Raw genomic sequence first — 15,227 nt, forward strand, 5'->3', positions numbered from 1 at the left:
CATTTGTTTTGTTAACTGAAATTCATTTTTTAAAACAATTTTTATTAGAAAATTCTACTAGAATTCAATTAATTAAAAACAAAAACAAATAGTTTATTAAATAATTTAATGTTTCTTAAAATTCAATTCTCATAAAGAATTTTATCAACAGAATTTTTAAATAATTGAATTCTATTGAGGAATTTTAATAAAATTTTTAAGAATAATACATTTTTCGATGAATTTGATTAAAATTTTATGAAAAATAATTGAAATCCTAAAAAGAATTTTATTATTTAAGAAAATAATTGAATTCCTAAAAAGAATTTTATTTTTTATGAAAATAATTGAATTATTGCGAAAAAATTTATAAAAAGTTTGTAAATAATTGAATTCCTGTGAAATTTTTATTATTTTATAAAAATAATTGAATGTTTGAGTAGAATTTTATTAAATTTTTTTGAAATCATTGAATTGTTTTGGAAAATTTTATTAAAATAGTTGATATTGAAAATCATTGAATTGAGGGAAATTTTTAAAAATAATTAAAATTTTGCCAAGAATTTTATTAAAATTTTTGAAAATAATTGAAATTCAGAGATGAATTTTATTATTTCTAAAGATAATAATTGAAATTTTGACGAGAATTTAAAAAAATTTTTGAACAAAATTAAATGTCTGTGAAGAATTTTATTACTTTTAAAAACTTTTTTAACGGCGTTTTAGACGTTTTTTTGAGAATTTTTTTGAAAGGAAAAAAATTATTTAATTAAAAATAAAACATTACTGAGACAACCAGAAAAAAATTGGTCGTGCAAGAATTTTTGGGTCGAACTTAGTGCAAGCTCCCCGTGATTACATAGAATTACGAAAATCGAAATATGTACATATGTATATGTATAAGAATATTGTTCTGTTTCACCATCATCAACTTATTGTTTTCACACGAAATCCATTTCTTAATGTTAGAGCAACGAAATGTTAATTATCAATAAATGATAATCTATATCAAATTGAGAAGAACCTAAAAACTATATGAAAAATGGTAATTAGAATATTGAGAAAGAGTGATGATGACTCTCTTGTACTCGCAGCAATGGCCTTATTTCAACTGTTTTATTCATTGCATTCTAGCATTCTAGTCTCTCGTTTCTTGCTAGAGTATATTTTAATTACCAAACAAGTGATTTTTCAAACGAATATTCATAAGATTAAAAGCACAAGTAGAATAGAAGAGATGGACGAATCCTTCATAATTTTCTATAGAATTAAATAAACATTGCATAAAGATAATTTTAAAAGAGAAAGAATAATTAAAAAGAAAATTAAACTAAAATATTGTTAATAATAATAAATGGAGTAAGTGCACGTAGTACAGTGTAAACTGTCAATTCATCGTGTTTAAATTCAAATATTAACAATTTTATGCTTAATCGAAAATTATAAAGTTGTACAATTTTGTGGATGATTATTTTTTTTTAATTTCTACTTTTCTCAAGTATGTTCTGCTGCGTTAATTCCTATTAATTTTTCTTTTAAATTTATTTGGGAAATATTTCAATTTTAACTACCTTTTCTAAAACAATATAACAGGCTTTGCACTCATCTACTAGAACCTATTATTTACCAGTTTTTTTACGTTATATGCTACTAATTGGGTACTTTTTTTAGATTTTATCCACTAAAAGCTGCTACTATTTCTGTTTTTTTTTTATAATTTCCACTACTTTAAATTCGCTAATACTAGATATCAAAAAACTATTCTTAAAAATTATAATCAAATTCTTTAAAACGATTCAATTATTTTCAAAAAATATTCCAAATTCAATTATTTTCAATATCTAGTATTCTTATAAAAATTTCGCAACAGAATTCACTTATTAAAAAAAAAATTATAAAATTCATCCAAAATTCAATTATTTCCATAAATAATAAAATTTCCACCAAATTTTTATACAAATCTTCACAATATTTCAATTACTTTCACTGATAATAATTTTTTCATGCAAATTCAATTTTTTAAAAAAAATTTTGATAAAATTCTAAGCAAGAATTCAATTATTTTCATAAATAATAAAACTCATCAAAGAATTTCAATTATTTTTAATACTATTTTAAATTAATTAATCGAAAAATTCAATTATTTTCACAAATAAAGGTTTACACAAGAATTCAATTATTTGAAATGAAAGTTTCGTAACATTTATTATATTTTGAAGAAATTAATTATTTTAAACAATGTATATAAAATTCATATAAAGAAATCAATTATTTTCAAAAATAAAAAATTTTTTTGCAGAAATTCAATTCTTTTTAAATATTTTAATAAAATTTTTCGCATTAATTCAATTATTATTTTTGAACACTTTAATAAAATTCTTTGCAACTATTCAATTATTTTCATACATAATAAAATTCATCGCAGGATTTAAATTATTTTTAATAAAATTTTATAGGAATTGCTCAAAATATGTAATTATTCGAAAAAAATTTTAATTTCAATTCCTCGAAAAAATCAATCATTTAAAAAAATGTTTTTTTTTAAATTCTTTGAAAGAATTCAACTATTTAAAAAAATAGTAGAATTTTTCACAGGAATTCAAGAATTTTCAAATATTTTAATACAATTTTTCGAAAGAAAACAATTATTTTAAATACAATTTTAATTAAATTTTGTTGAAATAATGCAATTATTCTTTTCGATTTTAATAAAATTTTTCCCTAGAATTCAATTATTTACATTAATAATTCTTCAAAAGAATTCAATTATTAAAGATAAATAACAAAATTACTCTCGAAAATTCAATTATTTTGAGGCATTTTAATAAAATTCTTTGCAAAATTTAATTGTTCTTAGAAATAACAATATTCATCGCAAGAATTCAATTATTTTGAATAGTAATAAATTTCTTCTTGGAAATTCAATTATTTTCAAAAATTAGAATTAGAATTCAATTATTTTTTAAAAAAATGTCATAAATTACCACACAGACATTCAATTATTGTCAAAAATTTTAGTAGAATTCTTTGTAAAATTTAATTATTCTTAAAAACTGTTCGCAATTCAATGATTTTCAATATCTACTATTTTCATAAAATTTCCAAACAGAATTTAATTATTTACATAAATAATTCTTCGGAAGAATTCAATTATGTCGATAAATAAAAAAATTATTCCTGAAAATTAAATTATTTTGAGGCATTTTACTAAAATTCTTTGCAAAATTCAATTATTTTCATAAATAACAATATTAATCACAAGAATTGAATTGTTTTTAAGAGTAATAAAATTCTTCTTGGTAATTAGATAAAAAATTACTTAATTAATTTTATAATCGTTTTTAGGAATTCAATTACTTTCATAAATAATAAAATGCTTTTTAGGAATTCAATTATTTTCAAAAAAATTTAATAAAATACCACACAGCTATTCAATTATTGTCAAAAATTTTAATAGAATACTTTGTAAAATTTAATTACTTTTAAAAACTTTTCGCAATTCAATGATTTTCAATATCTTCTATTTTTTTAAAATTTCCAAACAGAATTCAATTATTTAAACAATTTTTTGTAAAAATCTTTGTAAGAATTCAATTCTTTTCATGAATAATAAAAATTTCTCAGGAATTAAATTTTTTTAATTAGAATTTGCATAAAATTAGTTGAAAGAAATGAATTTTATAAAATTGTTGGCATGAATTAAATTATTTTTATAAATATTTAAATTTTTTGATAAGTATTAAAATTCGTAGCAGGAATTGAATTTATTAGCAGAATAGTAAATATTTTGATGAAAATTAGGAAAAAGTGAGGAAAATAAAATATAGAATTGAATCTTTGTCAGTTTTGTGAAGTGTCTAAAAGAGATTTTTGGGTCGTCATGATTAATTTTTCGACAGTTACTTTTTCACTACTTTTTTTGCTTGAAAGCTACTTTTTTTAAATGAATTATCGAGTGCAAAGTCTGTTATTGTTCGGAAAATCATAAAAAAAAATCGTTATTAAGTTATTAAATGGGAAACTTGAGGAAATAATTATATCAAAAATTTACCATAAAAACATTTCAAAAGCATTTCTACTAAGTACTTTTGGCTTTTGATGAAAAATATTAAAATATAATTGAAAAGTTTATTTTCATTTTCTTTTTTTCATAATTTTCATAGTTCCTGATTATTAATAGAAATATTTATTTTTCTAAATCAAAAAAGGTATAATATTTTCATTGTGCATATAAAAATAATCTTATTTATTAATTTTTCTTAAATTATTTTCAATATTTAAGAAAAAATGCTATTGAATTATTAATTTATGCTAAAAAATTATTAATAATAAAAATTAATAAAAAATTGTTTAATAAAAATCACCGATTTTCTGAAGAGAAAAATTGTGATTATGACGTTAATTTAAAAAGTGTTGTGAATTTGTAAATTATTCCCAAATTCCATAATCTGATAAATGCGAAAAGTAGAATTGGAAGAATAATCATACACGTTCCCAGAGGAATCCCACTTTAATTTGTTGACTTGTGAATTTTGAAGATTTTTACGTACATATAGAATAATGTTTTCTATTGTTACCGTGCACTGCATGTTACTGTGGTAAAATTCTTAACCGTTCGCATTTCGTAGAATTTTCGAAGTGAATTGTACGAAATGCGGCGGCCACTTTGAGAATGAAAAAATCTATTTGTAGATAGTGTTGACTTATAAATAAATACATATATATATATAAAGAAATATTATTATTTGAGAATAACTATAAGTGTGAAACACAAAGACCTATGAGTTTTGAAAGAAAAATATTTGAAAATTTGTATGAAGCGAAACAAGGGCCTTTGTGTTTAAAGAATTTAAAGAATTCCATGGTTGCCGTATGAAACAAAGAAGTGAAATGCATAATTATTTAAAGTTTCTTGCCAAGCACGGAGTTCTGAAATAATGTCTGAATTGAATAAACACATATGATTGATTCATGATAGTTAATACGCAGAAAATTCAATCGTTAAAAATCGCTGTTGCTAATCACATGCCTTTCGTTACCTTTATAAAATTGTAAATTATTCGTGTACAATAAATGTTTATATATAAATTATTCAAGCAGCTTTCAACTTTCTTCAACACTTTTTACTTCATTTAATTACAATTTACACTAAAAAAAAAATTTATTAAATAATCGATTACTTTTCCAATGAGGTTTTGTATCTAAATACTTGAATCGAGTATTTTTTTTATTAAAACCAAATAAATTGTATTTGAAGCAATAATTTCAGTATGTATTTGCAAAAAATACTATTTTACAAGTCTCGAACCAGTGAAAGTATTTAAAAATTCGGACTTTATAGAATAAAAATTAAATTAAATTGAATAATTGAATGTTTCTTAAAATTTAATTCTCATAAAAAACTTTATCAACAAATTTTTAAATAATTCAATTCTTTTGACCAATCTTCTATATTAATAATCGTTGTATTAATTGCTTTAATTGCTTTCTTGTTTCGTAAATTTTTTAATAATTTTTCTTTTTAAATATTTTTAATTTTAAAATTAATGTATTGAAAACCATCGAAGAATTTCTTTGAAATTTTTTTTAAATAATGTAATGTCTTTAAAAATTTTTTAAATAATTAAATTTTATGAACAATTTCTGTCAAGTTTTTAAAATAATCGCGTTTGTTAATCATTTAAATTAAACATTTAATTATTGAATTTTATTAAAATTTTAGAAAGTAATAATTGAATTATTTTGAAACATTTTATAAGAAATGAAGAAAAAATTGAATTCTTTCATTAAATTTTTTTGAAAATAATGAAATTTTTGCAAAAAATTTTACTATTTACAAATATAATTGAATTCTTTCGAAGAATTTATTAAAATTTTAGAAAATAATTGAATTCTTTTGAAACATTTTAAAGAAAAAAATTGAATTCTTTCGCGAAATTTTTTTTTTTTTTAATAATTTAATTTTTGCAAAAAATTTTACCATTTAAAAAAATAATTGAATTGTTTGGAAGGATTATATTAAAATTTTAGAAAATAATTGAATTCGTTTGAAATATTTTATATCGAATTAAGAAAAAAATTGTATTCTTTCGTAAATTTTTTAAAAAAATAAATGAATTCTTTTGAAAAATTTTAATAACGAATTAAGAAAAAAATGCAATTCTTTCGAGAAATTTTTCTGGAAATAATTGAATTTTTGTAAAAAATTTTACTATTTATAAAAAATATTTTAAATTCTCACGAAGAATGTTATTATGTATTTATGAAAATAATTGAATTCTTACGAAGAATTTGACTAAATTTTTTGAAATTAATAGACAAGAATAACTATTTAGTAAATTAGTTAATAATTGAAATTTTTTTAAATTTAAAATCTGAAATTATGTATTTTAAAATTCATATTTGAAAATAAAAATTTTTTTAATTTGCATAATAATAATAAAAAATCGAATATCAATTTCTGCGCGCTGGCGAGCGTAACATTTGCTAGTTTTTAAATAAACTTTTTAAGGATAATTAAGAATAATTTAAGAATAATTTTTGGAGAAATTCGATTAAATTTGTATAAAAAATAAATGAAATTCTGCAATGAGATAATTATTATTAATGAAAATAATAGAATTCATAAAAAGAATTTTATTATTTATGAAAATAATTGAATTATTGCGAAGAAATTCATAAAAAAAATTTGCAAATAATTGAAATTATTTTGAATTTTTTCGAAAATCTTTATTAAAATTAAATTTTTTTTTAAATAATTGAATCCTTTCGAGAAATTTTATTAAAGTTGTATTGAAAATAATTGAATTTCTACGAAGACTTTTACTATTTATGAAAATATTTGAATTCTTTTCAAGAATTTTATTAGAGTTTTCGAAAATAATTAAATTCTTTTGCAGAATTACTTTAAATTTTTTGAAAATAATGTAATTTTTTTAATAATGTTAATTGGAAATTTTTAAAAATATTTTGAATTCTTTCAAAAAACTTTATTGAAATTAAAATTCTCTTTAAATAATTGAATCCTTTCGAGAATTGTATTGAAAATAATTGATTTTCTGAGAAGAATTTTTTTATATGAAAAAAAAAATTGAATTCTTGCGAAGAATTTTATTTATATGGAAAAAAATAATGGAATTACTGCGAAGAATTTTATTATTTTTATAAAAACTAGCATTACTATACGCGCGTGAAATTTTCATTGCCATTGTTACTTTAAAAGATTTTCTTTTTGAAATTATTCTTTATTTCTTAAACAATATAAGTTTTTTTAACAGTTTTTCTTTAAATTTAATAAAAAATTAAGAATTATTTGAACAACTCGTGTAGAAATCGTCAAGATATTTGTAACAATAACTTGAATGTGAGATATTTTTGATTAAATAATTGCTCTTTAGATAGAGTACTACGAGAATTGAATTATTTAAAAAAATATAAAATTTATTTTTAATAAAATTTTACAAAATCTCCAATTGTTTCAATTTTTTAAAAATTATTTTCGGGAATTCAAGTACCTATCTTCAAAAAATTTTAATTACTACCTACTTTTCAAAAACTTAATTTTTCTCAGAATTTTCGAATTAAATCTTTCAAATTTCAATAATTTTTGTAAAATAAATAATTATTTAAATACTTCTTGTTATTTATTTGCTTAAAATTTAGAAATTTTCAAATTTAAAATTCTGAGAAAATAACAAAAAGATTTTTATGTTTCAAAAAACTAAAATATAATCCTTTCTCTATGAGGAAGTAATTTCTCCGAAGATTGCAAAAAGTAAAAATATTTTTCTTTAACATAACTAAAAATTTTTCTAACTTAAAAAAAATGACAATTTTTTAATTGCCTGATGTTAGGTGTTTTAGAGGATTTTATTAATTTAAGGGGATAAAAAAGGGGATTAACTACAGTTAATCCCACAGTGTGCAGCGAATTTCAAATCTCCACTAATAGAATCCTCAGGTTCTGTAAAAATTGAGAAGAAGAAATTAAATTATTCTTGAATAAAAAAACGATGCTGGCAGGAAGTAGAATAAATGAGACAATCTCTTTTATCTAAATAGAAAACATATGTAATTATCGCGTTTTAGTAACTCTATATGTTTATGTACATGTTGGAACAATATTTTGACTTATTCTAAAAAGATTCATTGAATAAAATAATAATACGATTCGAAGCACAACATTCAATGAATAAATTTGTTGTTTTGAAATTAACTAAATTCAGTGTCAAAAAAAGAGAAAAAGAAAAAAAGAAAAAAAATGACTTTTTAACAGATGTCGCAATCGACGAACAATTTTATACACATGTAATTAAATAACTTGATGACTTAAAAATGAGTTTGCTAATCGATCCCTTCGTTAAGGTGAATGTGAATACTGTCCCCACTGGAAATGAAACGTAACTCACATTTGCTGGCGGAAATCAGCGGAAATATTATCAGGGATTCACATAACTTCCATACTGTTCTGCGTGTTCTCCGTAAAACTCAGAGAAGTCGAAGGCATGTCCTCGGTGGTCTCTTCGACGGTGGTCTGGGCGTCCATCGCGTCCGCATCGGCGCTCGCGCTGGGACTTGTGCTGTCGTCCCAGTTGATTTTGAATCTCGTCACGCGGGGCTTGTCGCCGAGAATGTTCCTCTGCACCTTGTCGAACTGGGGTTGCGGGGGCGGGTTCTCCCTGAGCTCGACGTCGGTGTACTCGTTGTTGATGAAGTAGCCCACGCGCACGAACTCGTGGCCTCGGTACGAACACGTGAGGAGGACGACTGTCACACCCAGGGCATCATTTACGGGAATCCGATTCACATTTGGAGGCTCCGCCTGCAAGACAATCATTTTTAGCTCAAACATATTACAAATATTTTTTATTACTACTACTTTTTTACGTTATGCTGCTATTTGGATACTTCTTTTAGATTTCAGCCACTAAAAGCTACTATTTCTGTTTTTTTCGAGAATTTCCACTACTTTAAATTCGCTAATACTGAAAATCAATAAATCATCCAAAATTCAATTATTTACATAAATAATTTCAGGGTTGCCACGCTTTTCCTCATTTCAAATTCACTGACTTTTCCAGGTTTTCCAGGTTAAAAAACGTAATTTTTCCAGGTTTTTAAAACTACATTTATATTTTACAAAATTTAATTTTTAATTTTAATTTAATTTTTAATTTTATTCTTAATTTTACCAAACTCCCTGATTTCCAGACAAAACGACTTTTTTCCTGTTCTATTACATTTATTTACGAATTCCTTTAATTGTAAAATTACTCAAAAACATCAATAACTTCGTTTTTAAATGAATATTTAATCATTATTATTTTTTTACAGAAATTAAAATTTTCAAAAATTTTAAATATAAGAATATTATTATAAAACAAGAAGATATCGCTTTCTTTATGTTTTATAATAATTAAAACTTGATACTATCATTATTTTATATTATAAAAATATTGTTACTGTAATTTCTTCAAAATTATTTTCATTTCAATTCAATTCTTCATTTCTAGAATTTTAAACTAAAATTCTTTTTTAAAACAATTTTGTTTAATAATTTTTGAAAAAGTTCTTCTTTGAGAATTTTTAAATCCATTTGTTTACAATTCAATTTTACCTAAACTTTCGATTATTCTGACATTTTTCAAAAAAATAAATTAGAAATTAAAAACTTTAAATAATTATAAAAAAATTCCGCATTACCTAAACTTTTTGAGAAAAATTAATTCTAAATTTCCTTAAAAATCTTGTCCAGAATTTAATTATTTTTATAAATAATAAAATTATTCGCAGGAATCCAATTATTCTCAAAAAATTTGAATAAAATTCTTCCCAAGAATTCAATTATTTTCAAAATTGATAAAATTCTACACAAGAATTCAATTCATTTCAAAAATGATAAAATTCTTCGTAAATATTCAATTATTTTCAATATTAATTTTTACGTAATTTTAATTAAACTTTTTTAAAAAATAAATTCAGAATTGTTAATTAAAAGTATGAAAAGTTCAAATTCTCTAAAAGATTTTAATTTGAAACATTTTCAAAATTCAATTATTTCTAAAAATTTACGCTATATTGCTTTCAATATTCAATAATAATCTAAAATTTTAACTGAAATTCATTTTTAAATCAATATTTACTAGTAAAATCCACGAGAATTCAATTATTTAAATACAAAAACATTTTATTAAATAATTGAATGTTTCTTAAAATTGAATTTTTATAAAGACTTTTATCAACAAATTTTTAAATAATTGAATTCTCTTGATAAATTTTAATAAAATTTTTAAAAATAAGTTTATTTTTCGGAAATTTGATTAAAATTTTATTTAAAATAATTGAATTTCTCCAAAGAGAAAAGAGTTTTTGAAACTTTTTTTTTTATAAGAGTTTTTGAAAATAATTGAAATTTTGCCAAGAATTTTATTAAAGTTTTTGAAAATATTTGAATTTCGGAGAAAAATTTTTGTAAATTGTTGAACACAATTAAATTTCTGCGAAGAATCATATTACTTTTGAAAATAATTGAATTCTTGAGACGAATTTTATTAAAATGTCTTTTTAAATAATTGAATTTCTTTGATGAATTTTAATAAAATTTTTAAGAATAATTTTATTTTTCTAGGAATTTCATTGAAATTGTATTAAAAATAATTGAATGTTTGAGATGAGCTTTATTATATTTATAAAAATAATGAAATGTTTGCATAGAATTTAAGATTTTTTTTTAAATAATTGAATTTTTTGAAAAATTTTATTAAAGTAGTAGATTTATTAAAAATCATTGAATTGTGAAAAGTTTTGAAAGTAATTGGAATTTTGCGATGAATTTTATTAAAATTGTTGGAAATAATTGAATTTCTAAGAAGAATTTTACTAATTTGGAAAATAATTGAATTTCTGCAATCATTTGTAATTGCTTCAAAATTCAATTTCTTTTAGTGTTTTTTAATAAAATTTTTCTATAAATCCATTATTTTTAATAATCAATTAAATATATATATTAAAAATGACAATTTGCAACGTCCAAGAAAACAATGAAAATCTTAAAAAAACAAATTTTTATTGTCATTTTTGTGTTCCCTGATATTGAAAACATAGAAATATATTGTTGCAGTAGGTTAAAATTAAATATACTCTTTAAAAATCTAGAAAAAGTTGGAACGCCATTTCGCTGTTTTCGCCACTTTTGGCCAGGGACGTGGAACGCCAATTGGAACGCCACGCCACCGAAATGGTTAAAAAATTTAACTAATTTCAGAAGAATTGCAATAATTAAAATTTCTCAAAAATTTACGTTCTTTAAGACGATTTCTAGTTAAATTCATTAAAAATTGAAATTTTACAAAATTTCAAATTAAAATCTTTTGAAATTCATATGTACCTACTTATGAAAATTGTAAACGCAACTTTTTTAAAATTTAATTAATTTTGAAATATTTATGTAAAATTAGATTTCAAGAATAAACTTTAGAAAATAACAATTTTCCAGGATATCGATCAAAATTCCCTGACAAAAAAAATTTTCCTGACATTTCCCTGACTTTACTGACAAAATATTTTTTTCCCTGACATTTCCCTGACTTTACTGACTTTACTGACATGTGGCCACCATGACTCATCGACGAAATTTAATTATTTTTTTAATACTGTACATAAATATATCTTCGAAAGAATTCAATTATGTCGATAAATAACAAAATTATTCGCGAAAATTCGATTATTTTGAGGAATTTTAATAAAATTCTTTGAAAAATTCAATTATTTTCAAAAATAACAATATTCATCACAAGAATTCAATTATTTTCATAAATAATAAAATTCTTTGGAAGAATTCAATTATTTACAAGACTTTTAGAATTTTTTACAGGAATTCAATTATCTTCAAATATTTTAATAAAATTAATATATTAATAATAATAATAATAATAATAATAATAATAATAATAATAATAATAATAATAATAATAATAATAATAATAATAATAATAATAATAATAATAATAATAATAATTAATATATTAATCACTCGGTTTTCAACACATAATTAATTTTAATAAAATTGTTCGAAAGGAATCAATTCTTTTAAATATAATTTTAATTAAATTGTTTTGAAATAATTCAATTATTCTTTTAGATTTTAATAAAAATTTTCCCGAGAATTCAATTATTTACATAAATAATTTTTCAAAAGAATTCAATTATTAAAGATAAATAACAAAATTATTCCCGAAAATTCAATTATTTTAAGGCAATAAAATTCTTTGCAAATATTATTTTCATAAATAATAAAATGCTTTTTAGAAATTCAATTATTTTTAAAAAAAAATGTAATAAAATACTACACAGACATTCAATTATTGTCCATAATTTTAATAGAATTCTTTGTAGAATTTAACAGAATTTAATTTCGAGTCGACATGAAACTAAATTTATTTGGTTAATTAAATTTCGGGTCGACACGAAACTAAACTCAGTTTCTTAATTTAGTATTGTGGCAACTCAGAAACTAAAAGGAAACTAAACTTTCGTAACGGTCTGAGATAAATGTATTTTTATTTAAGTCAAATAAATTATATTTGGTTCAAATAAAAGTTTTCTGTAATATTTTCGATAAAGTTCTACTAAGAATTGTCAAATTTATTTGTTTACAATAATTCAATTTGACGAAATTTTGATTATTCGGAAATTCTTCAATTAAATGTACATATTAGAAAATAAGAACATGAAATAATTTTTAAAAATTTCGATAAAGCTTTTTTAAAAAAATTAGTTCTATACTATTTTTAATTAAAAGTATGAAAAATTCCGATTTTCAAAGATTTTAATTTGAAATCTTTACAAAATTCAATTATTTCTAAAAATTGCAATTATTAGTAACTTCTACAAAATTCAATTATTATCTGAAACTTTAACTAAAATTAATTTTTAAATCAATTTTTATTAGAAAATTCTACTAGAATTCAATTATTTAAATACAAAAATAAACAATTTATAGAATAACCGAATGTTTCTTAAAATTGAATTCTCATCAGGAATTTTAACAAATTTTTAAATAACTGAATTTTTCGACGACTTTTAATAAAATTTTTAAGAATAATTACATTTTTCAAGGAATTTGATTAAAATTTTCTTAAAAATAATTGAAATTCTGCAAAGAGTCTTTTTTATCATTTTTTAAAAAAGTTTCAAACAATTTACTTTTTTCGAAAAAATTTATGCAAATTCTATTTTAAATAATTGAATTCCTGTGAAATTTTCATTTTTAAAAAAAAAATAATTGAATGTTTGTATAAAATTCTATAAAAATTTTTGCTTAATATTTGAATTCTTTTGAAAAATCTTATTAAAATATAGAATATAGAAAATCATTGAATTAAGACAAATTTTTTAAAAGAATTTAAATTTTGACATGAATTTTAATTAAATTTTTGAAAATAATTGAATTCTTGTGATGAATATTGTTATTTATGAAAATAATTGAATTTTGCAATTAATTTTATAAAAAATCCTCAATATAATTTAATTTTGACGAAAAATTCTGCTATTTATAAAAATAATTAAAATGTTGACGAGAATTTAAAAAAAATTTTTGTTATGAATATTGTTATTTATGTAAATAATTGCACTTTTGAAATGAATTCTATCAAAATTCATGAAAATAATTAAATTTTGTGGAAAAATTTTACTATTCATTTATAAAGATAATTGAAATGTTGACATTTATTTAAGATTTTATGAAAATAATTGAATTTCTAGAAAGAATTTTGATATTTATTAAGATAGTTGAAGTTTTTCAAAGAATTGCGTCGAAACTTTTAAAATTGAAATTAAAATTATTCAAAAAAATACTTCATTGAATGATTTATAAGTAACAACTTTATGGCAAGTCTCCAATGGAATTAAGTTATTCGAAATAAATTAGTATGACAGAAATAGAAAAATTGAAGGTTTTTTTTTTAAATTCGTGGTAATTTCATAGTTTATGAGTCAAATAAAAAGACAAAGATATTCCAAATTTTCTTATAAATTCTAAACATTTAATTTTTTTCAGTACTTTTATTAAAAATCCCTTAATTTTTCAGAACAATTCTACTTTTTCCCTGACCTGTAGCAACCCTGTTATAATAAAGGGGAAAAGGGCTTAATTTTTAAAAATAGAAGAAAAATCGAAGTGAAGAATGAATAAAAAAATAAACCCCGTTTAACAGTCGAGAATCGCCAGGAAAATGTGTCATCAGCGCAAAATTCTCCGACTGCGACAGGAGAAAGAATAAATACCCCCATGAATACTCACTTGAAAGACAAACATGTGCCTTCCTTCAGGAATGGGACCTACGTAAATGGTGTCAAGTACTTGGTCGAATTCCTCCGACTCTGCACTGCCGACATAAATCATCTTCCATTCTAGATCTGAAAATGACGTACTTGTGAAAAATGCACGCAGACCAGATACAAATATAACCTCAAAATAGCGAAAAAAAGAAATTAATTCAAAACTCAATTTTTCATTGCTGTCACATTTCGCTTGTCACAAAATTACCTTCTTTGAGTTCCTCAATGCATTCAAAAGTAACTTCAAATTGAAAGGGATTTAAAAACGGTGACGGATTATCTAAAACAGCTACATTCGCCAACTGAACTTTAGCCATGATTTATTTTCTTGCGATTAAAATAAATATACTTTGGAATTTCAAATTTTTCTGTTCAACAGAGACTTTCTCTGTTGAAATTTTACACTAAAATAATTGTACGACCGCCGATAGTTTCTATTTTTTGCAAGTATTTACAAAGAATAAATTTACAGATAAACAATTAATTCGCGGGAGAATACTGATGGTTTGGCGGCAAATGAACTAAAAATACAAGTTTCCGGTTTTCTGACATTTGTTTTCATGAGAAAAGCTGAAGATGGCAGAATCGGAAGTTGCAGATGGCGTTGTTCAAAATTGAAATTAATTCATATAATTCAATAATCCATGAGAACTTTTATTTTAATTATTACTTTTATAATTTGAAATATGGAAAAACCGGAAGAAATTAAATTATATAAATTGTCAATTTACCCGTTAAGTCTACTTTCAACTGGTTGGAACATTAAATACGTGAACATTTATTGATTAACGAATTAAGATGTTACATAACCTCACTTTTTGGTCTTTTCGTTCACATCCGGAAAATTTGACTTTAGACCCTCTAAAAACTGCTGTTTATGTAAATCTTCGTATTACATGCAAAGAAAATAG

The 15,227-nt window shown here is 21.5% G+C and overlaps 1 protein-coding gene across 1 annotated transcript; it reads right to left on the reverse strand.

The window, feature by feature from the left end:
- Positions 1 to 8,026: 8,026 nt before the first annotated feature.
- LOC122507519 (histone chaperone ASF1A) lies at positions 8,027 to 14,843 on the reverse strand. Its single transcript, XM_043620270.1, has 3 exons — positions 14,525 to 14,843; positions 14,279 to 14,394; positions 8,027 to 8,800 (listed from the first exon to the last, which is right to left on the reverse strand). The coding sequence occupies exons 1-3, from the start codon at positions 14,631 to 14,633 to the stop codon at positions 8,426 to 8,428; spliced, it is 600 nt and encodes a 199-aa protein (XP_043476205.1). The 5' UTR covers positions 14,634 to 14,843; the 3' UTR covers positions 8,027 to 8,425.
- Positions 14,844 to 15,227: the final 384 nt, after the last annotated feature.

This window comes from Leptopilina heterotoma, unplaced genomic scaffold (assembly GCF_015476425.1).
Source record: "Leptopilina heterotoma isolate Lh14 unplaced genomic scaffold, ASM1547642v1 Lhet_47, whole genome shotgun sequence".
In the NCBI taxonomy this organism is placed as follows: Eukaryota; Metazoa; Arthropoda; class Insecta; order Hymenoptera; family Figitidae; genus Leptopilina; species Leptopilina heterotoma.

Bases quoted from the DNA above. Each gene is read 5' to 3' on its own strand.
- LOC122507519 (XM_043620270.1), bottom strand. From the start codon at position 14,633: ATGGCTAAAGTTCAGTTGGCGAATGTAGCTGTTTTAGATAATCCGTCA. The intron at 14,395-14,524 runs GTAATTTTGTGA...CGTCATTTTCAG, and splicing joins CATTGAGGAACTCAAAGAAG to ATCTAGAATGGAAGATGATT. The intron at 8,801-14,278 runs GTGAGTATTCAT...ATTGTCTTGCAG, and splicing joins GGCACATGTTTGTCTTTCAA to GCGGAGCCTCCAAATGTGAA.